The following is a 24,625-nucleotide window of genomic DNA, read 5'->3' on the forward strand; positions in this document are numbered from 1 at the left end:
GTGTGTGTGTGTGTGTGTGTGTGTGTGTGTGTGTGTGTGTAGTCCGAGGGCGTAGCATATGGGAGTCACTCAGGAGGTGTTGGATGAGTTAAACAGCAAATTGTCAAGGTGGACTTATAATGACCACGCTCAGCCAATTGCACGTGCTACCCCAGTCTACGAGCCATGGCCTTACGGTGTATATGCATCTTGGATATTTCCAGTTGCTATGCACTTTTTCTTGTGGCTTTCACTCTTTCTTCTGACTTGATTTTCTCCTGGGTGCCTCGTCGATGAGGTCGTGTAGGATTCTGTACTATTTGTTCCTATAGTGCTGGTGGATTCCGTTTACCAAAGTAGTCTGTCTTAATGATTCTGCACCCTTGCTTTGTTGTCAGGTTTGCCAAGGAGCGCAGACTGAGAATATGGAGAGATTATGTGCCTCCCACTGCAAATTTGGACCAAAAGGACAAGCAATTTGTTGCTAAGGTGAGTCATACTCAGCATTTTGACATGCGTAGTGGACATTGCTAGGCTAGTGATAGTATAAGGATTTGAACAATCAGAAGTGCTTCAGGTCTTGATTATTTGAAGGCATGCTAATGTGTGTTTATTTTAGGGGACTAGAAACCATAAGAACGTTTAAGTTTCTCACTGTAAATTAACTTCGTTAGAATTAGTGACCTAAAATTGGGGACATTACCACTTTGAGATATCTCCCATTTTTTAAGGGTTCTTTTATCTCCTTAGCAAATAACATTCTCTGAGATTGCCTATGCCCAAGGCTATATGACCTGATGTTTCTCTTCTTTTCTGTTTTGGGACTCTTGTAGTTTTGAACTTTTTCTAATGTGGTATTTCTCTCTGAATTCTCCTACCTTGATGTGTCCTGGAATAGATTTCTGAAGGAAATAGTCACTGAATAGATTGCTTGGTTGTATCAGAGGTGTTGTAAAATGTTTTTTTCTTAGTTGCAGGGTTTGGTACCTTGAGTAGTAAAACTGTTCTCCTTGGCTTCCCAAAATGCTGAAATGTTTTCCAGCTATTCTTACTTTTGGCAAGAGATGCTGGAAGCTTTGTCTTGATGGGCTAAATGTGGTTAAAATATCCATGTTCTCTGAGGTGGCTGGCCCAGTTGGCTCACCATGAGTTTGGGATGGAAAGCCACTAGGTGGCACCGTCACCCTGAGAAATCCTGAAACTGTTTTCCCTTTGAAAGGTAACATTTAAGCAAAATCTGTGAGGAACTGGCCAAATTTCTTCTTTACTTTCTTTTTTTGTCATGTCCAGAGCAGTAGGTCGGAGAGTGCTCAAGTGGCCTGTCTTCCCTTTTTAGGAGGTGGTCTCTAAGTAGCTGTCAGGTAAACTACCATCACCCGCATTAGTGGACACAAGTGATAGCAGTCCCTGGTCTTGAGACCCACCAGAAAGGACCTCTGCTTCCTGCCTGTGAGCACTGTACTGGCTTGGAGACTTGGACCACCCCACCTACTTGGAACTCACTTGACTGTGGCTGTGTGTCTTGTAATCTGCTCTGTGTTACAAGACTGTAGCTACATAATAAAAGGGTGATTGTTCACCCAACAAGAGAAGCAGGCCTTATGCTTTTCACTATTACTGCTGTGATGGTCTGATATAAGTGATGGAGATGTGGCTTGGGAGGGCCCCACTGCCCTGCTCTGTCCCTTCTGGTCCCTCTTCAGTTGAAACTTAGTTTGTAGAAAAGCTTGGCAAGTTTTGAAAGGTTTTGGGCCTTTGCTGGTTGGGGAATTAAGACATTGCTGAAGAAATTCAAAGGATTAGATGATCAAGCTAGTACCTTTGCATTGATCTTAAATATCACTTTATTAGTAACTAGAAAAGGGAGAGATGGCTGTAAGACCATTTCCTGTGTTTTTTTTTAATCCAGGATTTGTTATTTATTTATTTTTTAAACATGATGAGGCTTCTTATTAATTACAGTGCCAGAATCAAGAAGATTGCCATGGGAATAATCTAATTATGATTATGAGGAATAACCTGTCTCCTGTAAAATCTTAAACATAAACTTAGGTTATTTGGATATAGGTCTGCTTAAAGGATAGAGAGAAAAATGTATAAATGGTTCTAAAACTTCTTGAGCTTTTGAAATTCCTCAGCATTATTTTTTAAAACAGAAAAAAACAAAAAAAAGCATAAAGAAGACAAGCAGAAACACCAAACATCTTACCAGCTAGATGAAACCACTATGGTGTAGCTTTTTTTTTTTTTTTTTAAAACAAAGCTGATCCTACTGCCTAAACCAGGAATCAGCAAACTACGGTCTGTGGGCCAATCCAGCATACCACTTGTTTTTGTATGGCCCTTGAGTTCAGAGTGGATTTTACATTTTTAAACAGTTGAAAAAAAGACAAAATATTATTTTTTGACGTGTGAAAATTATATGAAATTCAACTTTCTGTGTCATAAATAAATGGAAACATAGCCATGCCCATTCATCTACTGTCGGTGGCTGCTTTTGTGCTACAATGGCAAAGTTGAATAGTTGTGACAGAGACTGTATGACTTGCAAAGCCTAAAATATTTTCTGTCTGGTCCTTTACATAAAAGTTTGCAGACTCCTGAACTATACCAGTCCTGCTTAAAGTGCCTTGATAAGAGATGAAGAGCTTGTGCCAGAATATAAATCAAGGCATTGTTCCCTTCATCAAGAATATCTTGCTAAAGAAAAAAAAGTCAGCAGTGTGCTTAGTGATGAAGTTGATTTATGTTCTGGTACAAGTCCCTTATCTCATTGCAGACTGACAGCCACTCTGAGTAGCACTGATCTGGACTCTTTCGTGTATAATTTTTTATTTTTAATTCTTACAAGTTTAAGGATTTTTAAAGGCTTATTAAGAAAAGTAGTAGTTTGATTTCCTTTTCCCTTGAGGCAGCCACTTTAGATTCTTGGCTAATCCGTATCTCTGATAAAATGTTTATATTGCTGTTCCTTCATTTTTCATTTTTAGGCATTATCTCTTTCCTTCACGCCATGGAAGATGAGGATTTAGTTTTTTCACTCACACAAACATGCTTACACTGGCACATGTACTCTTCCCTAATCCTTCCAATTTAATTATATCCTAATTTTGGTTAGATTAATATTCAGTGTTTACAACTTTGTAAATGATAAACACTACTGAGCCATGTAGGTTATTATAATCACTTTTCATTTCCTGTACAATTTTTTGCTTTCCTTGGAGTTAGTAATTTTTTAATTTACTCATTTTTCTACGTACTTAGTAATTCAGCTCCCAGACTTTCTGCAAGTTGTCTAAATCTCCTCTCTAAACCTTCTTTCAGTCTGTTAATACCTTCTTATTCAATAATACTTTCCTGGAGCCTTTTGGTCAGCGCCAGTCTGGACTGGTTCCTCTTTTTGCCTGTTATACAGCTATCGTCTTTGAATCTCTTCACCATCATTCTGGGGATTCCCTTTGCCTCATTCCTGGGTAAGAACTATGTTTGCAGAATCCTGTGGCTTCATTTTTATGGTTTACTGCTTCACTTTGATAGCACACATTTTGTAGCTTCCTGGGAAGAGTGCCTGGGAGGTAAATTTTTGAGACATTTCATATCTGTTGTTCATTGACACTTGGTTTATAGTTTAGCTAGGTATAGAATTTTAAGTTAGAAACCATTTTCCTTTCGGATTGTGAAGGCATCGATCACTCTGCTGTCTTTTAGCAAAATATATATGTGCATGTATGCATGTTGTTGTGTGCTGTCTAGTCAATTCCAGCTCATAATGACACCATAGGACAGAGTAGAACTGCCCTATAGAGTTTCCTAGAGCTGAAATCTTTATGGGAGCAGATTGCCAGTTCTTTTCTCTCATGGAGCCACTAGGTGGGTTCCAACTGCTAACCTTTTGGTTAGCAGCTGAGCGCTTAACCATTGCGCCACCCTATTTTTTAAAAGTCTGAAGCTGTTCTGATTTCTCATTTTTACGTGTTTTGTTTTTTCTTTCTGGAAGCTTTGAGAAAATACTTTTTGATCCCTATGTTCTGAAATTTCCTGATGATATGCTTTTTAATCTATGTATGAGCATGTTATGCTTCATTTCTTAATCCTTTAGTTCTGGAAACAACTTCTTCAACTCTCTTGTATTGATTTCCATCTAATTTCACTGTTGTCTTTTTCTGGGATTCCTATCATGTGGATGTTGGACTTTATGGACTGGTCTTCTAATTTTTTCCTCCTATATCGTATCTCTTTGTCTTTTGTTGTACTTTCTAGATTTCTTTATATTTATCTTTTGGCCCTTCTATTGAGTTTTTAATTTATCATACTGTATTTTTAATTTCTAAAAGCTCTTTTTTTTGTTTGCTGAATGTCTTTTATTAGTAGTGTTAAAAAAACCCAGCATTCTGTACTCGTTTCATAGATGATGATCATCTTCTGTCTCTCTGAGGAATTAATTCTAATTTTTATTGAAGTTCTTTTCTCCCTGCATAGTCTCTGTCTTCTCCAAGTTGCTTTTTTTCTTTGGTTATTTCGGTCTCTTTTCTCTCATATTAGAGGCTTTCCTCAGATATCTAATGATCCTTGGCTGTCTCTCTTATTTAAGAATGAGGCATTAAAATACTGCATTAGAAACAATGAACACGTGTAAGGGATTTAGATAGTACAGCTTGAAATGCAGCCGCTCCTGACACAGATCTTGAGCCAAGCCAAGTTTTTGGCCCCATTTTTACTGCCACTTGACACCCTGGATGTTGACCATTTCTGAGTCCTTTGGGGTGATGGTCTGCAGTGTAAACTGGATTGGTTATTGAGTTTTCTCACCGCTGGCTCAGGATTCAGCTTTTGTGAGTCTGCAGAGTTATTTCCTGCTCCTCCAGCTTCCAAAGCTTTATTATTGTTCTCTCCTCTCCCGTTATCTTTGTCCTTTTGGGCTTATGTCTCTAAAGATAAATAAATCCCTTTATTTTCACTTTACAAGTGTTTAGGGAGACAAAAGTAAACATTTGAGTTCATTTCCTTAATAAACCAAACCAAACTCATTGCAGTCAAGTTGATTCCAGCTGATAGCAACCCTATAGGACAGAGTAGAACTGCCCCCATAGGGTTTCTAAGGTGTGGCTGGTGGATTTGAACTGCCCACCTTTTGGTTAGCAGCCAAACGCTTAACTACTGCACCACCAGGGCTCCCATTTAATGTTCCATCGTAAGGGTGCACCATAATTATTTAACTTGTCCCCAGTAGATTGATATTCACGTAGTCAATAACTTTTCCATTAATTAGAAAATGACTCTTGGAATATCCTTTTACCTAAATGTCCATGTAAATGACATTTATTTCCTTAGGAATGTTTAGGAGCTTATTTACCAAATAGCTCCTCAGCAGTGTTAACCAGCTTGTAGCAGTAAGTATGTTCGTTTTCTAATATGTTGTAGAGCAAGGATTGGTCAACTTTTTCTTAAAGAGCCGTGTAATAAATATTTTAGGCATTGTGGGCCATGTGATCTCTGTTGAAACTATTCAACTCTGCCATTGTATTGTAGACAACATGGGTAAATGGGCTTGGGTGGGTTTGAAACTTTGTTTATAACAATGGGTGGCAGGCTGGATGGCCCTTGGGCCATAGTTTGCTGACCCTTGTTGTGGAACATTGACTATATTAGCATTAAATATAAAAGGAAAATATCTGCATTACTTTTTATATTCTAGAACCTAGCTGCAGTTTTGTGGGTATTTTACGTGATTTAAAATGTCTTTTGGTGCCAACCTGCTTTTTTCAAGGAAACCTAGAACAGGCCTGTGGAACCCTGGGCCCTGGTGAACTTAGTCTCTGACAGTCCTTCAAGTCTTCGCTGAAGGAGTCTACTTGGAGGGTCGTGTGATTGTAAGGCCTGAACAATAGTGGTCCTCTCTTCAGCTGTCATCCTGTCTCTCAGGATTTAACTGTATAGGGCACAGGCCAAATAACCTGAAAAACTTGAAAAAGTTGACCTCTGACCTCTTCACCTGGGTGCCTCTGGGGCCCTATAGTTGGTTTCTGGAGCTGCTGCAAAGCTGTAGATAGTTTATCAAGAGGCTCACCTCTCAGCAGTGTATTTTCCTGCTACATGTGCCCTGCTGAAAGACTGGTTTCCATTGTTGGCTTAAGCAGTTTTACTTTTTAAGGAATGAAATCAAAGGAAGGCTCTTGTGTCTCTCCAGGTTAGCCGAAAAGCGTGTTCACTTCACAGCGATTAGCTGAGCCTGCTTGAAACTTTTGTGCCTGTCGTGGCCTGCCAGTTTCCTGCCTGCCTTCCCTGTGGTGTTTTAGCTGATGTATGCTGTTTGTAGCCATATGGTCCCCTGAGCACGTGGCTTGGCTTCCCTGTCCCTGCTGCTGGATCCTTGGGCTTTGCAGATTTCACAGACCTGAATAACACTGTGGGGGGTGGAGTGGAAGTGTGTCCTCAAGAGATGCCATCTTCTCGTGGTACTGTCTGGTTAGAGGGGTCCAACCTGGCTCTCTGTACATATTAGAGGCCTTAAACAAACAGAACCCCACAAGAGATGCTTGAAGAAGATGCCAAAGAACTAGAAGTGGTTCCTGCCTTCAAGGCACTTACCCTCTAGGGCTCCATATGGGAGTTTGTCTGAGTAGTTAGTTGTCTGGCGTTGGAGGCCATATCTATTTTTGGAGGTTGTATCCACTTTCAGAGATCAGGTTATAAACTATCCATGGACACAGAAGATTCTAGAATTTATTTGGTTTGGCCCTGCTCACTTTTTGCTGTGCGTCCAGTCATAGCTCCAAATGGAGTTCAGTGTCATGGCTCTCTGAGATGGTTTTTAAGAAGGATACTTTCTAATATTCTTGGCATTATCTAGACTGCTCCAGTATATTTCCCTTTGGTAATATGGAGAGAACCAAAAAATACTATCCACACCCTTGACTTTTGTCTATATGACTTTAATGTGAAAAGGAAGTCCTGGGGGTGGTCTGGCTTGGAAGGGGGTCTCTGCCAGCACCCACAAGAGGCCAAGGCTTGGTTTGCAGCTTAAGCTAGCAAATCAATTTGCTGATATGAAAGAAAAATGATTGAATTAGAAAAAAATTCAAAATATATTTACCTGGCCCTATTATTATTATTAGACTTTATTTTTTAGAATAGTTTTAGATTTACAGAAAAATTGAGCAGATAGTACAGAGTGTTCGCTTATTAAACCCCCTCCCCAACCGTTTCCTCCATTATTAGCATCTAGTGCTGGTGGTGCAGTGTTAAGAGTCTGGCTGCTGACCAAAGGGTTGGCAGTTCAAATGCACCAGCTGCTCCTTGGAAACCCTATGGGGCACTTCTACTCTGTCCTGTAGGGTCGCTATGAGTTAGAATCGTCTTGAAGGCAAAGGGTTTGGTTTTATGATGGTACATTTGTTACAGTTAATAAATTAATATTGATACATTATTATTAATTAAAAGTCTGTAGTTTCCTTAACTTTTACCTAATGTCCTTGTGCTGTTCCAGGGTCTCACCCAGGACACCGCATTACATCTAGCAGTCCTGTCTCCTTAGACTCCTCTTGGCTGTGACAGTTTCTCAGACCTTCCTTGTTTTCATGCCTTGAGAGTTTTGAGGTACTGGCAGGGTGTTTTGGAGGATGCCTCTCTGTTAAAATTTGTCTGATGCCTAACTTCTTTCTAAGCGCTCATTACAGCGTCTAGTCTTTTGATTGTGCTTGGTGCCTAGAGGTGCTTGCCTTAGCAAACTGTAGTGGAGCGTTTTGTGCCGTGAACACAGGTGACAGCTGCACTTTGCTGGGGCACAGGGCATTGCTGTGACAGTTGTGTATTACTGATTTCACCCGCTTTTGGTGTTGCCATAGCTTTTCCAGGATGGGTTTTGGGGAAACTAGACATAGCATGCAGCTGTCGGGAGCAGGAAAAGCAGCTGGCTGTCATAATTTCAGTGTAGAAAGGGCGTTTGACATCTCATTTCCAGTGGTCCCATCAAGGTCACTCATCTGGTGGTGCCAGAGAAGCCCATTTGGGCCGATAGTTCTTGCGTACCTATCATACCGATAGTTTAGGCAGCTTGAGGACCATTGGGAGTTGTGTCTGGGGAGCTATTTTGGGGTCTCTGGCTCAGGAGGCTGTTGTAAGACTTTGTGTTTGTTTTATGCATGCTGCAGGCCTTTAAAAAGCTGGACAATAGCAGCCGTGCTCCACCCCGTGAGCGTGGTGGGGGGCCTCTGCTGATAGGGGGTGTGGCAGGAGGCCAGAGATAGGGACGGGTATCCCTTGGCTCTGACAGAACTCTGCATTCTCTTGACTTGTGGCAGCCTTTGCCCTCATCATCACTAATCCCCTCATTTTTCCTTTATAATTGGGCTTCAAGAAATGGGATGGGCTTTGGATTTAGTGCATATACCTTGAGTCCCACCAGTGACTTTTTCTGCGTAGGTGTCTACATCTGTGCCTTAGAGTATCTCCTGGTGTGTGTGGTATGATGGGTGTGTGGGGGGTTGATTGATCAGGATCTGTAGCTTGTGGCAAAAGTGAGTGACGCGGACATACTGAGAGTTGCCCTGATGAAAGCACCTCAGAAACGTTGCTGCCGACGAGCAGGCTGCTTAGTGGTTCACTCTGCATTCCCCTCACTGCACAGAACATAACTGTAACCAGCATTTTGTTGCTTATTCTGTGTCTCTGCTTGTTCTCTGGACAGTAATGACACATTTTACAGTATTTCGTTTACCTCTGTACAAACCCCACTTCCCGACACGTACATGTGCACGCACACGCATACACTCACCTTCCACTCCGTCACCAGAAAGGCAGACCTGGTTTAGCTGCCAGCGTCAGAGTGTGCAGTTCCTGAAGGGGAGGTTTCTAATCAGGGAGATGTTGAGCAGAGTCTGCTGCTGTGGCCTAAAATTTACAGCAACAAGAATCCGCTTGCTGCTGCTGCTGCTAATGCATTATAAGGGGTGACGAATACCAGTGACTTGTCACGGGGTATGCTTAGATCTTCACATTCTGTAATCAAGGGGTGAAGGTGTGAGCACTATGATACTCCCCCTGGTTTTATTCCTCTCAGCATGACTTGAGAGTAGAGAATGTCCAGATAGTTCTCAAGTCTTGATTGTAGGAATTTCCCTATGTTTCTGGCGATTGACAACTTAATAAGAGTTCATTTTGGTCTGAGAGAAACGTGTAGATCTGTCTAGCACTAGGGTTTAGGAAATACTGTGATAAGTGTGCATTTGAAATGCCTGATTATCATTTTATCCTGTGGGCAGTGGTTCTGTCCTTTTGAGAGGAACAGTATTGATTTGCTATGCTAGCTATTTTGTGTGATATGGCATTGTGAAATTTTCTCTTTGGTTTGAAGGTAGCAGAGCAGAATAGCACGTACTGTGGATGCCTCCCCCTGGGATGTTCTGTAATCCATTCTATAATACCTTTCCTTTCATCCAAACATTAGATTTTGAAGGATGGAGAAATCATTAACTGGGTCTTTCTGTTTTGATTAATTGTCCAAAACAATACTGGTGTCTTTTTTAAGGAGTCAGAGGGAGATTCCATCATGATGAGCATTTTTTTTTCTTCTTACTTGACATTATTGTGTGTAGACAGTAATGGGAATACCATTTAGACCTTTCACTCTTTTTATTATAGAACCCGTATTTTTGGTTATACTTTCTGGGCTAATTTTTAAGTTCTACACTCATTGACATGTTTTTATACTTGGGCTGGCTTAAAGAGCTCTGTGATTTAGAGGGTCCTATACCCTTTTGTAGGAGCCCTAGTGGTACAGTGGTTAAGCAGTGGGCTGCTAATTGAAAGATCAGTGGTTTGAACCCACGAGCTGCTCCACAGTAGGAAGATGTGGCAGTCTGCTCCCATAAAGATTACTGCTTTGGAAACCCTGTGGGACAGTTCTACTCTGTCCTGTAGGGTTGTTATGAGTCAGAATTGACTCACTGGTAGTGGGTTTTGGTTTTGGTTTATACCCTTTTGTGAAGTCCCTGGATGGTGCAAATGGTTAAGTGCTTGGCCACTAACCAAAAGGTTGTTGGTTCGAATCCCCTCCTCTGGGCCTGGAGATCTACTTCCGTAAAGATCACAGCCATTGAAAACCCTAGAGTGCAGCTCTACTCTGAAACATATGGAATCGCTATGAGTTGGAATCAACTTGATGGCATCTGGTTTGGTTTTTGGTTTATACCCTTTGGTGGAGTCCCCGGGAGGTGCAAACAGTCAACATGCTCGCTGCTAATCAAAAGACTGGTAGCTTGAGTCCACCCAGTGGTGGCTTAGAATAAAGGCTTGGCAGTGTACTTCAGGAAAATCGGCCATTGAAAACCCTTTGGAGCATAGTTCTACTCTGACACCTGTGGGGTCGCCATGAGTCAGAATCGACTTGATGGCAATTGGTTGCTGGTTATACCCTTTGGTACCACCCACAGCTAGGTAATCAGCCCTGACCCTGGTTCTGGTGTGACCACAGATCATGCCTTTGACTCCCCTTGATCTTCACCAAATTTCTCTGGCCAGATGAGTTGTGGGTCTGGCTGTCTGGGTTTTAGTGTTTAACCTTCATGATTCTCAGACCTGTCAAAAAAGGTTTTAGCAGAATTTCTGTGGTTATTTGACATTGGCTTTATGTTGCTTTCAGGGTTGCAAGTTAATCTTATATATATTGGAAAATTATATTTAATTTTACCCCGTCTCCTACTCAATTCTTTCTCAGACCTTTCCTTACTTTTCTGGTCACTGGGCTCTTCTGCTCTACACTGCTTCTGTTATATATGGGTGATGAAACCCAGGGATACTGTCTGTCCCACTCACCAGGCCTAGTCAGCCTCCCGTGGACTTACAGCTTGATTCCAGCGGGCATCTTTTTCCGTCCATTTTGTTTGATGGCACTTACCAGCTGCTCTTTCCTAGCATGTATAATTTCTCACTTTCTTTCAGATTACCGCTGAAAGCGTTCTTTACTGTTTTTGGTGTGTGGTTGGCAGGTTCTTTGGAAAGGTAGGGAGTGGCCATTTTTGGAGGAGCCTGCAAATAAATGGATATGTTCGGTGCTGAAAGATCTGGGGCCTTCTAGGGAATAGTAAGTGAGGCCTCTTTTCAGAGACTTGTCAGTATGACCTCTGTCCTGGTAAAGTAGAGGAGTAGAGTCTAGCCCCTTTTGTTTTATGCATAAAAGAGGAGGAGAATTTTGCCAGCCTGTCTGCACTGTGAGGCAGCTGACCTGGTAGTTTGTCTCCTTGTCGGTGGCTCCTGATGGGGTCTGATTGAAGCCTAGAAAAGTTGATTTCTATTCTACAGGTGAAGTGGGTGGTGACAGTATTTTGTAGTCGGTAGTTACCTTGTAGCAAAGTGTTGCTTGCAAATAAAACAAACAGCCTTGACAGATTCTGAATCTAAGTGAATTGTAGACTGCTGAATGAGTTATGGATTCTGGTAATAACCCTGGTGTGGTCCTAGCCTGATTTGAATGGAATTTTATTCTGGACACATTGGTAGAGTGTTTTAATAACGTCCACAGAGAAATATTTGTGCTTTTGCCCTTTGAATAGTGTCATGGTTTCAATTGTGCCTCCCCAAAATACGTGTCAACTTGGCTAGGCCATGATTCCCAGTGTTGTGTGATTGTCCACCATTTTGTCATCTGATGTGATTTTCCTATGTGTTGTAAACCCTATTTCTATGATGTTAATGAGGTGAGATTAAGCAGTTATGTTAATGAGGCAGGACTTAATCTACAATATTAGGTTGTGTCTTGAGTCAGTCTCTTTTGAGATATAAAAGAGAGAAGCAAGCAGAGAAATATGGGACGTCATACCACCAAGAAAGCAGCGCCGGGAGCAGAGCGCAACCTGGGGTTTCTGGGTGAAGAAGCTCCTAGTCCAGGGGAAGGTTGATGACAAGGACCTTCCTCCAGACCAGAACCAACAGAGAAAAGACCTTGCCCTGGAGCGGGTGCCCTGAATTCGGACTTCTAGCCTCCTAGACTGTGAGAGAATAAACTTCAGTTTGTTAAAGCCATCCACTTGCGGTATTTCTGTTATAGCAGCGCTAGATAACTAAGAAAATAGATATCCTTGTATGTTACCTCAGACTGGAAGTTAATCTTTTCTGACTGAGAATGAGGTCCAGTGTTCACTGATTCTAGGTTCCAAAACAGAGATGCCCACAGTAGTGCTCTGAAAAAGTGGCTTTCAGAATAGCTGAAGTAATATCTTAGCAAGTTAATGGTTCTGTGTGTGAGATTAACAGCTGCACATCTTCTTCCCCAGGCTGAGATGACAATTCTTTTTGCCCTTCACTTGCCTTTGGTTTTTCTGATCTCTACTGAGCATCCTATTTTGGTTCTTTCTCATCTAAGGTTGGTACCTTCTTCTAATCCAGCCCTTGCCTCTTTCCTTAGATTTACATTGAGATAAGGATTTTCATTTTAGTTTAGAACCTATTTCAAGGAAAATCTTTAGTAGCATGTAGAGACTGGATTTCCAGTTCTTCAGCTTTGTAGTTAGCCACATGTCTTGGTCAGGACAAAAGATAAAAAAGATTGACCATCTTTGTGAATGATAGAGATTCTGCCTCATTGAGAAATCATAGTAAGGTCTTTGGGGACTGAAAATTACAATGTAGTTTTCTCCGACATTGTTGCACCACGAAGGATGACACTGGATCTACCACAAATGGCTATTGATCTCACTTCCAGGCTGTAACCATGGTGGGCCTGGCTCCTTATGCATCTGGTATGGGTTGGGGGCCATTGCAGCAGGTTTAAGCATCTTTGCCTTCTTGCCCACAGGTGATGCAGGTGCTGAATGCTGATGCCATTGTAGTGAAGCTGAACTCTGGTGACTACAAGACCATCCACCTGTCCAGCATCCGGCCACCAAGGCTGGAGGGAGAGAACACACAGGTGAGAATAGGAGGCAACAGAGCCTCTTTTCAAAACTGTAAGGAAGGAGCTGGAGAATTAGTGTAATATGATACACATATATGGGAATGCAAAAAGGACAAGTATTGTAGACCTCCCAAGTATTATTTCCTAGTATTTGCAGCCTAGGTACCATCGGGCAGGCCTCAGTTTCTATTAACAAGCCCTTATTTCTTTGAATATAAGGAGATGAGAAAGTCTGTCTCTCATATGCATGGTCATAGGGCCTGTTTCTTCTGGTCATTTTGATTTAATAGTTCCAGATGCCTTTGTTCTAGGAAGGAATGAAACTTGGTGTATATATTCCCTGGGGTCACCTACTTACCTTTTGCAAGTGGTAACTAGCATTATTGGTTACACTGCTTGGGCCATTTGTTGGGTCTTTTGATTGCAGAGGTACTTACCTGGCGAACACGTATACGATTCAAATACATCCATTTTGAGAAATTATGCTTTGGATGGAAGCTTCAGGAGTAGGTATTAAGCCTGCAGATAGGCAGTTTTGCTTTTGTTTTAAATTTTGTGGTTGTTTTCTTTCCATCTTTATGAATTATGAGAGGTTGGGGCTAGGGATTGAGGTTGAGCGTTATTTTTGTTTGGTTATGTCTTGATTATAGACATCTTTCTGATGCCTGTTTTTGCCCTCAGATAACTAAAGTGTGTAACTCTGTTGACTAGCTGTAGAACTAGGTCCTCAGTGAGATCCAGTGCCTTAGGCAAGTGTTTGGACACTTATGAGAAATTAAATGACATGGTTGGAGTTAGCACTCTGTGTTACTACATTTTTTAGTTATCTCTTTTGTAGTTCTAAAGATGTACAACTTGCTTTTCCGATGTTTTGCATGTATGCATGTCTTGGTGCATTCACAAGTTGAAATTCATGTCCTGTTTTCATTTGTGTGAGAGTTTATAGACAGCATGTAAGTAAAATAAAAATATCATAATTGTCTTTTGAATCAGATCATGCATAAAAAACCCATACAAGATGGGTTATTTGGATGTCTGGCCAATCAGTTCATTCTCTCCCTTTTTTCCCCATAGAGGAGGCAATTTGATGCAGCAAACAGTATTGTGGTAAGGTTGAGAATTTAAATGCATGAAAAGCCTAGAAATGCCAGAAAGGTTCTTGCAGTCACTGTAGCTCTGCCTCATTGCACAGAGTAAATATCCATCTCCAATTTTATCAGTATTGGGAGGAGTCCACAGTTCTGCATCTGTGCCGTACAGTTGGAATTAAGGTTCCCACAGCAACCACAACTTTGAGATTCTTGAATGTTAATTTTTGTGCCTGCATCATCAGCCAAGGCATTATGTTAATATAGACTAGGTAGCTGACTTTTAAGCAGTTTTCAGGGGGTGGGGTTGTTAGAGTTTAGGTAGAATGATAGCAGATTTCCTGGAGAAAGAACTAAGCTACCACTGAGAATTTTTAGTTTTTCCCGGATCCTTTGGAACTCCTAAGGGGTAAAAAATGGGCTTGGCTTCCCTTACCCTACTGGCTAATGGGAAGTTGTTTGAATATTTCCTAGTCTAGGCAGGATCCTGTTTATAGAATTTCCTGTTTTTTACCAAGGCGGGATACCTTTTTTGTTACTTACATTCACTCCTGTGATCCTGCTTCATTTTAAGAAAACTCTAAGTAAGACTTAGCTCTGAGAGTCTACAACATATGGCTTCTGAGTGAAATGAGGAATGATTTCTTATTCATTAAATTCCTTTGAAAGCATTTAATGATGTTCACATAAGAAATAAGTTCATATAATAGGCCTTAGTACTGTGGTAGAGGGTACCCTGAGGAACTCAGTTGGAGTAGGCGGTCAGGGAAGTCTTCCCAGAGCAACCGCTGTATATCTTGAGTGTTCAAGGACGAGGAGAGGCTAGCAAATGAGAGGAAGGGCACTCTAGACCGGCCCTGTCCAAGAGAGAGATAATGCAAGCCACTAATGTGAGCGGAATTTATGTTACATTTTCTAGTAGCTACATTAAAAAAGTAAAAAGAAACGTTAATTTTAATATATTTTACTTAACCTAATATATCTAAAATATCATTTCAATATGCAATGAATACAAAAAAATTAATGAGATATTTTACATCTTTTTTTTTTTTTTTGTACTAAGTCGTTGAAATCCAGTGCGTATTTTACATTTGCTCTACATCTCAATTTGTACTAGCACGTTTCAGGAGCTCAGTAGCTGCTAGTGGCTAGTGCCGAATGTGATGAATGGACAGCCCAGCTTTAGAAATTCAAATGAACGGATCAGTCATTATCAGTGAATATTTACTCGATGCCTACTTGGTGCCAGGTACTATGCTGGGCTGCAGCAGGGAATAAACAGATACCATCTTTACCCTCATGTAACTTTAAAGTCTAGTAGGGGAAATAAACAAGTAATTTCATTTATGTTAAATGCTATGAAAGAAAAATTTAGAATTTAGTATGCATATTTAACCTGGGAAGGTGTCTTTGAGGAAGTGACATTTAAGTTGAAGCTGAAGGTTGATTAGGAGTTAGCTAGATGAAAGTGAACAGAAGCTGTTCCTGGCAGAGAGAGCAGCAGTGAGCAGAATCCCATGAGTCTGGAGGAGTAGAGAAATGGACGGCCTCTGTGGAGGGTGCATGAGTGGGGACAAAGCTTGTGTGATCTGAGACTATAGGCAGGGCCACATCGGGCGTATCCTGTGAACGACTCGGGATACTTGTGAGGGGAGAGAGAATATGGGGCACATGATGAACTGCAAATCATTTTGTATGACTGAGTTGTTGTCGTGGGCCATCAAGTCGATTCCAACTCATAGCGACCCCATAGAACAGAGTAGAACTGCCCCAAAGGGTTTCCTAGGCTGAAATTTTTATGGGAGCAGATCACCAGGTCTTTTCTCCTGTGGAGTGGCTGTTGGTTTCGAACCGCCAGCCTTTAGGTTAGCAGGCGTTCACTTAACCATTGTGCCACCAGGCCCCTTATGTCTGGACTGGAATAGAGGATAGTAAATGCTAGGGAGTGGCAGGAAATGGGCTTGGGAGTTAGGCAGGGGCCGTGTGTTGAAGACATGTGCCATGCTTTTTAGATTTTTGTCTTGAAGAATTTTAAAAGAAGGAATGACATGTTTGGATTTGAGTACTTTTGTGTTAGTGGTGTGCATTTACAAGACATAAAAGTATTGGTGCATTTATAAGAGATCATACTAGACAAAAAATGATCTGCAGCAAGGAATTCTGGGTTTTCTTTCGGTGAGCCTCAGCTGACCGGGGGTTGGGGGGTGGGGTGGGGGTAGTGTGATGAATAAGAACTTGTGTTGTTGCTCCAGCAAGCAGGGTGGGGGCAGAAATTCAGCTCCTATTCCACCTCTGCCTGGTGCCCTTGTGCAGGGCACCACTTGTGTGAGAACGTGTGCACTGATAGAATCCCCAGTGACAGCGAGGAAGGCATGTTTTGGGAATGGGGAGTGATCTTCTTGTTGCTGAAACACCGGGTGCTTGGGGATTGTTTGGAGATGAAGGTATATGATGGATGGATTGTGGAGGCCTTGAAGACAGGCTCAAAAAACGGCCTTCTGTCTAGTTATGTGGCACTTTCTACCTTGAAATGAAGAAGAAAAAATCTGATAGCTTATGGCATTGGAACTTGTCCTAAACAAGAGACCAGAGTGGAAGAAGGTGCATATTAAAGAACTGGAGAAGTTAGGCAAGAGGGTAAGTCTTTGACATGAGCTTCCTCAAGGGCGGCAGATGGTATGAGTGACCCCTGCTGCAAAGCAGGCCTGCTTATGAGTTCCCAGATGACCACCCAATGGGGCTTGCCCTTCAAGTAAGAAAGGGAAGGTTCTTTTCATGTTTATTTTCCCCATACCCTAAAATCTCGAATAGCCTGCCATCAGTGATTTCAGATCTTCTGAGATGTCTCTGTGATGTGGGGATAGGAGGGCACATTAGATTACACCAAGACAAGTTCACTTCACTTAAATTATACATAGAGACAAGAAGGTTTTGCCCAAGGCTAACTGTATAGTTCCACTCCTCTTTTTGGGCTACTTTCTAGTTGCAGCCAAAGGAAGGGCTTTGGACAAAACAGCACAATGAAAGGACCTGTTTTCACAGATGCTTTGCTGTGTTACCCAGGCTATTTGGTAGCCACTGCTCCTGGGTTGTGGTTAGGGCAGTGTTGGTTGCCGAAAGTGTGGCGGGAGAGTTCAAGGCAGGGGCATGTACTATTTCCCTCAGAAGATTCCAATTGGAGGCGTCTGATGTTGCTGGTAGCGTTTTTTTTTTTGAGGCCTTGTGCTTCTGGGTGACTCAGGTGAACCCAGTCTCCCTCTTGGAGATGTTAACTCCTTCAGACCCACAGTCAACGTGGAGCACTGCTGCGTGGTGCTCTTATGGACAGGGGCATGTATCAGCATTTCTCTGCAGGTGGAGTTGTTTAATCTGGTTGCTTGCCATAAAGAAACAAGCGCTAAGTCTTGGAGAAAGGCTGTGGGTTTTCTGAGCTACTGCCTTGAAGGAGGTAACACATTGTGCAATCTCGGGATTACCTAGAGAGCGCTTGGCTTTGATCTGAAACTGGAAAGCCTAGTGCTCAGTCGCCGAGGGCTGCTGCGGGCTTCGTGTTACACTCGGAGTGTTAATGACAAAGGAAATACAGCCCCTGGGCATCTGATGAAGGGGCTGACTTATTCCCCCATGAAGTCCTCCCTTGCAGTGCTATTGTAGTTGGCAAAGAGATACAGAGTTTAAATTTACCTTGAAAACAGGTACAGAATTTACTTAAACCCCAGGTGTTAGTTGTGGAAAGTTTGCTTTTAGTTACAGGGCATTTTTCCTTCAAACTCCTTTCCTTAGCCCGTCTGTCTGTCTGTCTGTCTGTCTGTCGGTCTGTCTGTCTGTATCTCTCTCTCTCTCACACACACACTCTCACACACACACACACACACAGAGAGAATGAGAGATGAAAACCTGATGGTGGAACATTTTCCCTCAGCTATCAACTTCTATTCCTTTCCATCACTTTCTCTTTAGCCTCCTCCCTGGGAATTTATTTACCACATAAACTTCTTTCACAGCAGGGCCTAGAAATATTCGGATGAGGATGCCAAAGGATTGGTTTTGTTAAAACTGTAATCTGCCTAAATCTTCCAGTGTCCTTGCTTCCTTTGGTCTGGGGTCTTGTTTCCCACTGGGCATCCTGCAGGCAGCTGATTGGTGTACAGGTAGGTGCATTATTAGTGATGTCCAGAGATTCTTAAGGGCTCTTTTTCAGAGACAGGGCAGCTTCAGGTGCTAATAACTCCATTTGTTATACAGGGCCCCCCTGTGCTTTGCCATTTAGACACGATTAAAAGCGATTCTCAACCTATTCCCTCCAGTTTAGATTTCTAAAAGCAAAATGACTGGTCCCTCTGGCACTGCGATGCGTACTGGCAGGACACCGAGTGGCCACAGTCCCCAAGTGAGGAGGGGGCAAACCAAGAAACCCACTACCTGTGATCTCATGCCTGTGACTGGGAGCATAAGGCAAATAGCAAATTAGAGAGGGACTCCAGCATGGAGTTAACGGCCTTGGAGAAAAGCAAAAGCGCTTCGAAATGGATATAGTATTTCACTGGTTTCCAGTGGGGAAACTTGGGGGCTGCAGCAATGTGATCAAAACACGGGGACTGTATCAGAGCCCTGGCAGGAGTATTCTGTATCCGGTTGAGATTTGTTTGATCTGGGCATTTTGGGGAAGAATACTTGAAACCACCTTTGTTAGGGGACTGAAAAAAATTACTATTAGGAGGCTATGGGTGGGTCTTACCTCCTCTATTTAAGATTCCAGGATGTATATGTCTGTTTTTTGAGGTTAGTAGCTAGTGTGTAGGGACCATTGCTGTGGCCTGTCCCTGGGCTGCAGTAGGTGACTAGAGGTCACTGGGGCAAGCCTGACGGCTTGTGATGAGGTTGAAACATTCTGAACCTGGATAGATAGCAAAGTCTTCGAAAGTATATGTTCCTGATCTTTGTAACTAATTTTCAGCTGGAGAAGACAGCATGGGCCTGTCTTAGTGCCCTTTGGTCTGCTTTTTTCTCCCTACTAAAAATCGTGTTTTCTTTCATTTCCTTTGGTCAGTACACCCCCTCTCCTATGAGCTGCCTCTCCCCTTCAAACAATCTTTGTGGGATTTTACAGTCTCCTGGTGGGTCTTGGTGGATAATCCTTCTCTGGACTATGTGCATTTCCTGCTTTTAATCCATCTCTTTCTCTCTTTTCTGTTTGTTTAATCACCACTATCACACAATCCTCTATTCTTCTCAATTTCTCTAGATCTTCCCAGTGCTGGTGTGTTCCTATTTCTTGCCTCTGCTCAGTCCCGTGAGCTGCAATACTTCTCTGTTGATTGCAGAGTTGGCAGCACTGTCTTAATCACTGTCCTGTGACTATGGAAGACACCTGCTGTGCTGAGATAGCCCTCTTTCTTGACCTGGTTCTTCCAGGCCCGTTTAGGTCGGCAACTTCCATACACACAGCCTTTCCCTTCTCCCTACCATCCTGGACCATTTACTTATGTACAGTCTGCTTTCCGTTGCCAAGCCTCACCTCCAGTGAGGACAGGGATGGCATGAGGTTCTCTTTCAGAATCTTGCAGAGTGCTAGGAATACCAGAGCCAAACCTGTTGCTGTCAAGTTGATTCTGACTCACGGTAACTCCATGTGTTACAGAGTAGAACAGTGCCCCAGAGTGTTTTCTTGGGTGTAATCTTTATGGAAGCTGATTGCCAGGCCTTTCTTCTGCGGAGCGACTGGGTGGATTTGAATCTCCAACATTTAGGTTAATAGCTGGTTGTAAACCACTTGTGTTTCCTAGGGACCTTGCTGTGAATACAATAGGCACTTAATATATGTTTAAATTAGAATATATTGCTAAGGCATAAAACCGAAGCTCAACCAAACCCGTTGCTGTCAAGTTGATTCCAACTCATAGTGACCCTATAGGACAGAGTAGAACTGCCCTGTATGGTTTACAAGGAGCGCCTGGTGTATTCAAATTGCTGACCTTTTGGTTAGCAGCCGTAGCTCTTCACCACCACGCCACCAGGGTTTCTGCTAAGGCATAAGACCCAACTCTGTACATTGCTTTTAACTGGCATCATTTTTACCACTTCCGAAGCCATTGCCAATCTCCTTGCCTGCTTCTGATAGCCATTCCAACTTGAGCCAATGTCCTGGTGTCTGAAGGTCCCAGGAGGGAATTTATGCACTCCTGTTTTTTTCCGGTTCCTAATTGGATTGCTTGTTTTGATGGCTAGGTCACACATGGCTTAGTTTTCTGCAGGCAGTTACTCTTAGCCACTCCCAGTTGCGATCTAGTTGCTGCTGTTGGGTGTGCTAGCCCTCTCTCTGTCTGTGTGGTGGTTTCCCTCATAATGTGTGTTCCTTTAGCACACTGCAGATTGAGTTCAGTCCACCAGAGGGGTTAATTTCAGGATTTTAAGTGCTTTTGAAGATTGGTCCCCAGTGGACTTTTTTTAAACACCTCTACTCTTATTCAGGCTTTTCCGAGTATCTTTCTTTCACAGCAGTTTATGTATCTGGATTTATTGAAGTTTCTTGGTGCGCTTTTTTCCTGAGGGCTGTATTTTTTTTTATTTGCTGTTGTCGACCTTGTTGGTTGTCAGATTATTTCTTTGCTTGGAACTAATTTTAAAATCAATTAGAGAGCTTTCCCCTCATCTTTCTCTTTTTGTTTATGAGCTGCTGATTGCAGAGCTACCTACACTGTGTTTAGATAAATTACTTTTTTTCTTTTGCATGCCGTTTATATTCCAGGCAAGGTTGGTGTAGTCAGCCAGTGCCATGCACTTTGGAGGGCCAGGGCTGCAGGTTTCAGTCCTTGGTGGGCTAATTAGCTTTGTACAGGGAAAATTTTGTTCAGTTCACAAACCAAACATTTGAAATTCCTCATGTATTGTAGGCACTATGGGTATGGGAAGTTATTTTTATTAGTAAGGTATTTATAATTTTAGAAACGGACTCTAATCCTAAGAATGTGTGTGCTGTGGTCACAAGGCAGACTTTAGACTGGATGATGGATTATGGATGAAGCAGCATCAGTTCATGTCGCTGCTTTAGAAACGGCTTTTCAGCACTGAGACTAGCAGGAACCCTGAAGGACACAGATGCTGGGTTTTTTTCCTAGCAAATGACAGACGTATTGCTTAGGCATATTTTCGATGTCATTTTTCATTTTAGCCTTCCTTTAAAAAATCTACAGTCAGTTTATGGGTCCTTCACATTTTATATCCCTTAATCTCACCATCTAGTATGATACCAGCCTGGTTTTGGCTGCAGGTGCCATTGCCTGGTGCAGTGTTGGATTGGTGGCCACCTTGGCGGATTGCTGTTTCACAGTGGGATTTCTGTTTGGTTTAGCTGTGAAGACATTCTGGAAACTTTGTGTTCCTTACCTTTTTCATTTCTCTGCTAGAAGCCAGCTAATGTCATCTCCTTCATCTCTGTTTCACTATATTGGGCACTTAGTGAGGCTAAGCCGAAATGTCGCCTTTATATGGGGCATCTGCTGCATTTTTGCATGCAGGCATTGGTCCCCAGAATCTGATTTTGTTTGCTGTCCTGCTGATTTTGGATAACCCACATAATGGATGCCTGTAGTTTTTAGTTTCTGGTTTAAAATGCTTTTTCATTTTCTTCCCCCTGCCTTTTCGTTTTCATTCCCTACTCAGTTTGATTTTCTGGGTCAAGAAGATTACTCTTTGCTTCAGATCTGTTGCTCCCGCACTGCCTTGCACATAGATGACGCTCAGGTGTTTGTTGCATAATATCTCATGTCATCCTCATTGGCCGTCTTTACTCAGGGTTTGTTCACAATTGGGGTGGGGTATGGACAGCCTACACTGACACTTAACTTTCTGATTCTCCCGTCCTGCCAGTCTTAGGACATTTTCGTCATTACTGGGGAGCCTGGATGGAAGGCTTGACTATTTTCATGTTGTGTTTTGTAAGGTGGTTGGGAATAAGGAGGAAGCCACATTCTTATTCATGTGGAGCTGCCTTTGGCATCTGCTTATCCAGCTGGAGGGGCTTGTTTTAGCACGACTGCTGGCTTGGGCAGGCCGTAGGTGGATCTCTCTGGAGGGGCTGCTGATGTGCCACCTGCCCAGGCCCTGGCTGGAGGCCTGGTCTCTGTGGGTGGGGAGGCTGACTGTGCCGTGCGCCCTAGTCCTGACGGACCCTCTTCCCTCTTACTGCAGCTGCTGAGGGGGAGTGCACTTTGTTCTGCAATGAGGAATTGGCAGACAGCTCCATTTGCTGGTCTGGCCATTGGGACGGCCAGGATTATTAGGCCAGCTTGTACTTTAGAGGAGGGAGACTTGACATCACTCAAAGCAGCTTATTTTATTTATTTCTTATTTCTTGTAAAGGGGAACGAAGCTGTCCCAGTCCTTTGCTATTCCTTTCAGTGTGCGTTAAACTAATAGCTCAGCATTTTCCTCAGGAAAACATCCAGGGTTCCTCCCTGCTGTTTGCTCCGGGCTCTGTCTTGCCTTTGCAGATTGCTCTGTGGTGCCCGCCTCTCGCTTTAAGAGCATTTTGGCCTCACCCTTCCCTCTTCCTTCCCTCACCTCATCCCAGTCCTCTCCTCTGACAGGAGTGAATGGTTCTTTCAGACGAGACACTCCTGTTTGCATGCCAAGTGATAATTATTCTGGAGATGCCTGGACTCGTAATATCAGAGTTCAGGAAAATACAAGCTTCCTTAGTTGAGAAGCCATTAAGTGGCTTCAGTTTGTAACATCATTTGGACCCATTATTATTAGATATCCATAAACTACAGCAGGTAGAGAATAGGAATGAGGGCTCTGTTGGAGAGATATGTCTCCATTCTACAAGATACACATTGGTCCCAGGGTACCTGATATAGTAGATAGAACCTGACAATCTGAAAATTCAGTGTAATAAAATCCTACAGTCTTTCATCTCTCACCCTCATCGCACAAAGAAATGAATTCTGAGGGCAGACACTGATAGTGTTTAATATCTGTCTTGTCTCTCTGGCTAGGCATGTAATTGAATATACCCAGGTGGGAACATGCTCTCTCCTTGCTCCTGGGCCCACCCCAGAGCTGTGAGTTTGAAGACTGGTGGCCTAATTCTGCTGTCTTTTTCCCAACAGCATTGTCTTCCCCATCTCCTATTCTCAAAAGTTTTTATACAAGTAGGTGCAAGTTCTTTGCTTGCTTTTTTTTTTTTTTTTGACTTGAGATTATTTCTGGAAGTGTCTGAATGGTCAGAGTATATATTTGTTCTCCTGCTACTTAATTTTTTCATTTTAATTTCTTTGAATGATTTCCTCCGTTCCCCGCCATGTTTCCTCCCAACCCCACCTGCTACACTTCCTCCTGGAGTACACAGAGAGAGTTTGTAAACTTTGATTTGAATGCTGAAGCCACTCCTGGCCTACACAGCTTGGTCAGCCCGTTACTTGTTACTGCTGACCTCACAAAGGAGCTTGCTGCTGTCCTCTATGTCCTTCTTGTTTTGAGTGTTGCTCTTCAATTTTCTGGGCTATGTTTTGGATGCTGCATGAGCCTGCAAATGAATGCTTAGCATCGTTGAAGTTCATTCACTGTTGCCCTTTAGCTGTCTTGCTTTTGGTTCAGCAAGGATCAGGATCTTTAACTCAAATTCACTACTTCAAAGAGTAACCACAAAACTGGATTGCTCTAGTTTTCCCGAGCAACCACATTTAAGCTGCTTGTTAAATATAATTTTATGTTCTAGAAAGCTACATTTGCATAATTTAAGCAAGGCCAATATCCTTTTGCCCCTGGAATTTACATAAATTGCTACCTTAATTGGTAAAATCTCTAAACATAGTTATCAGATACAAATTTGAAGAAGACACTGATAGCAGGTAGAGTCTTTGCCTTTAAATGAGGGCTTGAACATGTGCACTGTGCACGTGAGGGGCAGAGTCTCCCTCTCTGGCTTGTTTGTGATGTGAAGTTTCAGCCTCGGTGTTTGTGAGTAATGGTGGAAGGTTTCAAAACTCCAGTTCTTTGTAGGCTTGCTTCCTTGTGTCAGTGAATCATCGCAGCTTCAAGATACTTTTCCCAACTTCTCTCTCGCCCCCGCTTCCATTGCCATCTTCACACTGGTCCCTCTCTTTTTCCTTTCCCTAGCTTAGTCCTCAACATCACTCGCTTTGATGGTGGTCAGGATTAATAAGAAGCGGTGAAGAATGAAGGACATTGTTTTACTTCCCTTTGACACTGATTGTATCTTTTCTGTAACCTACTGGCGTGGCTAATTTGGGAATATAAAGCTCCTCATGGTGGTAGGGGTAACTGAGCTTCTTGCAGCAGGAGACGTGGGGGAAGTGAAATCTAAGGAAGCAGCTTTATTTATTTATTGTTGTACTTTAAATGAAGTTTACATTTCAAGTTAGTCTCCCATACAAAATTTTTATATATACATTGTTATGTGACCTTGATTGCTCACCCCATTCTATGACAGCACACTCCTCCATTCCACCCCTGACTCCCCATAACCATTCAACCACCTCCTAACCCTCTCTGCCTTCCCATCTCACCTCCGGACAGAAGCTGCCCGTTTAGTCTCTTGTATCTACTTCAACTAAGAGGCACACTCCTCACGAGTATCACTTTATGTCCCACAGTCCAGTCCAATCCCTGTCTGAAGAGTTGGCCTCGGAAATTGTTTTAGTTC

At 42.6% G+C, this 24,625-nt stretch overlaps 1 protein-coding gene across 1 annotated transcript in view; it reads left to right on the forward strand.

Annotated features, from left to right (window-relative positions):
• The window catches only part of SND1 (staphylococcal nuclease and tudor domain containing 1), a 503,780-nt gene that overhangs the window by 60,760 nt on the left and 418,395 nt on the right, over positions 1-24,625 (forward strand). Inside the window, exons 9-10 of the mRNA XM_004382627.2 lie at positions 378-468; positions 12,770-12,883. Coding sequence (XP_004382684.1) covers positions 378-468; positions 12,770-12,883 — 205 coding nt within the window. The remainder of the gene's footprint in view (positions 1-377; positions 469-12,769; positions 12,884-24,625) is intronic.

The sequence above is a fragment of the Trichechus manatus genome, unplaced genomic scaffold (genome assembly GCF_000243295.1).
Source record: "Trichechus manatus latirostris isolate Lorelei unplaced genomic scaffold, TriManLat1.0 scaffold00097, whole genome shotgun sequence".
NCBI lineage: Eukaryota > Metazoa > Chordata > Mammalia > Sirenia > Trichechidae > Trichechus > Trichechus manatus.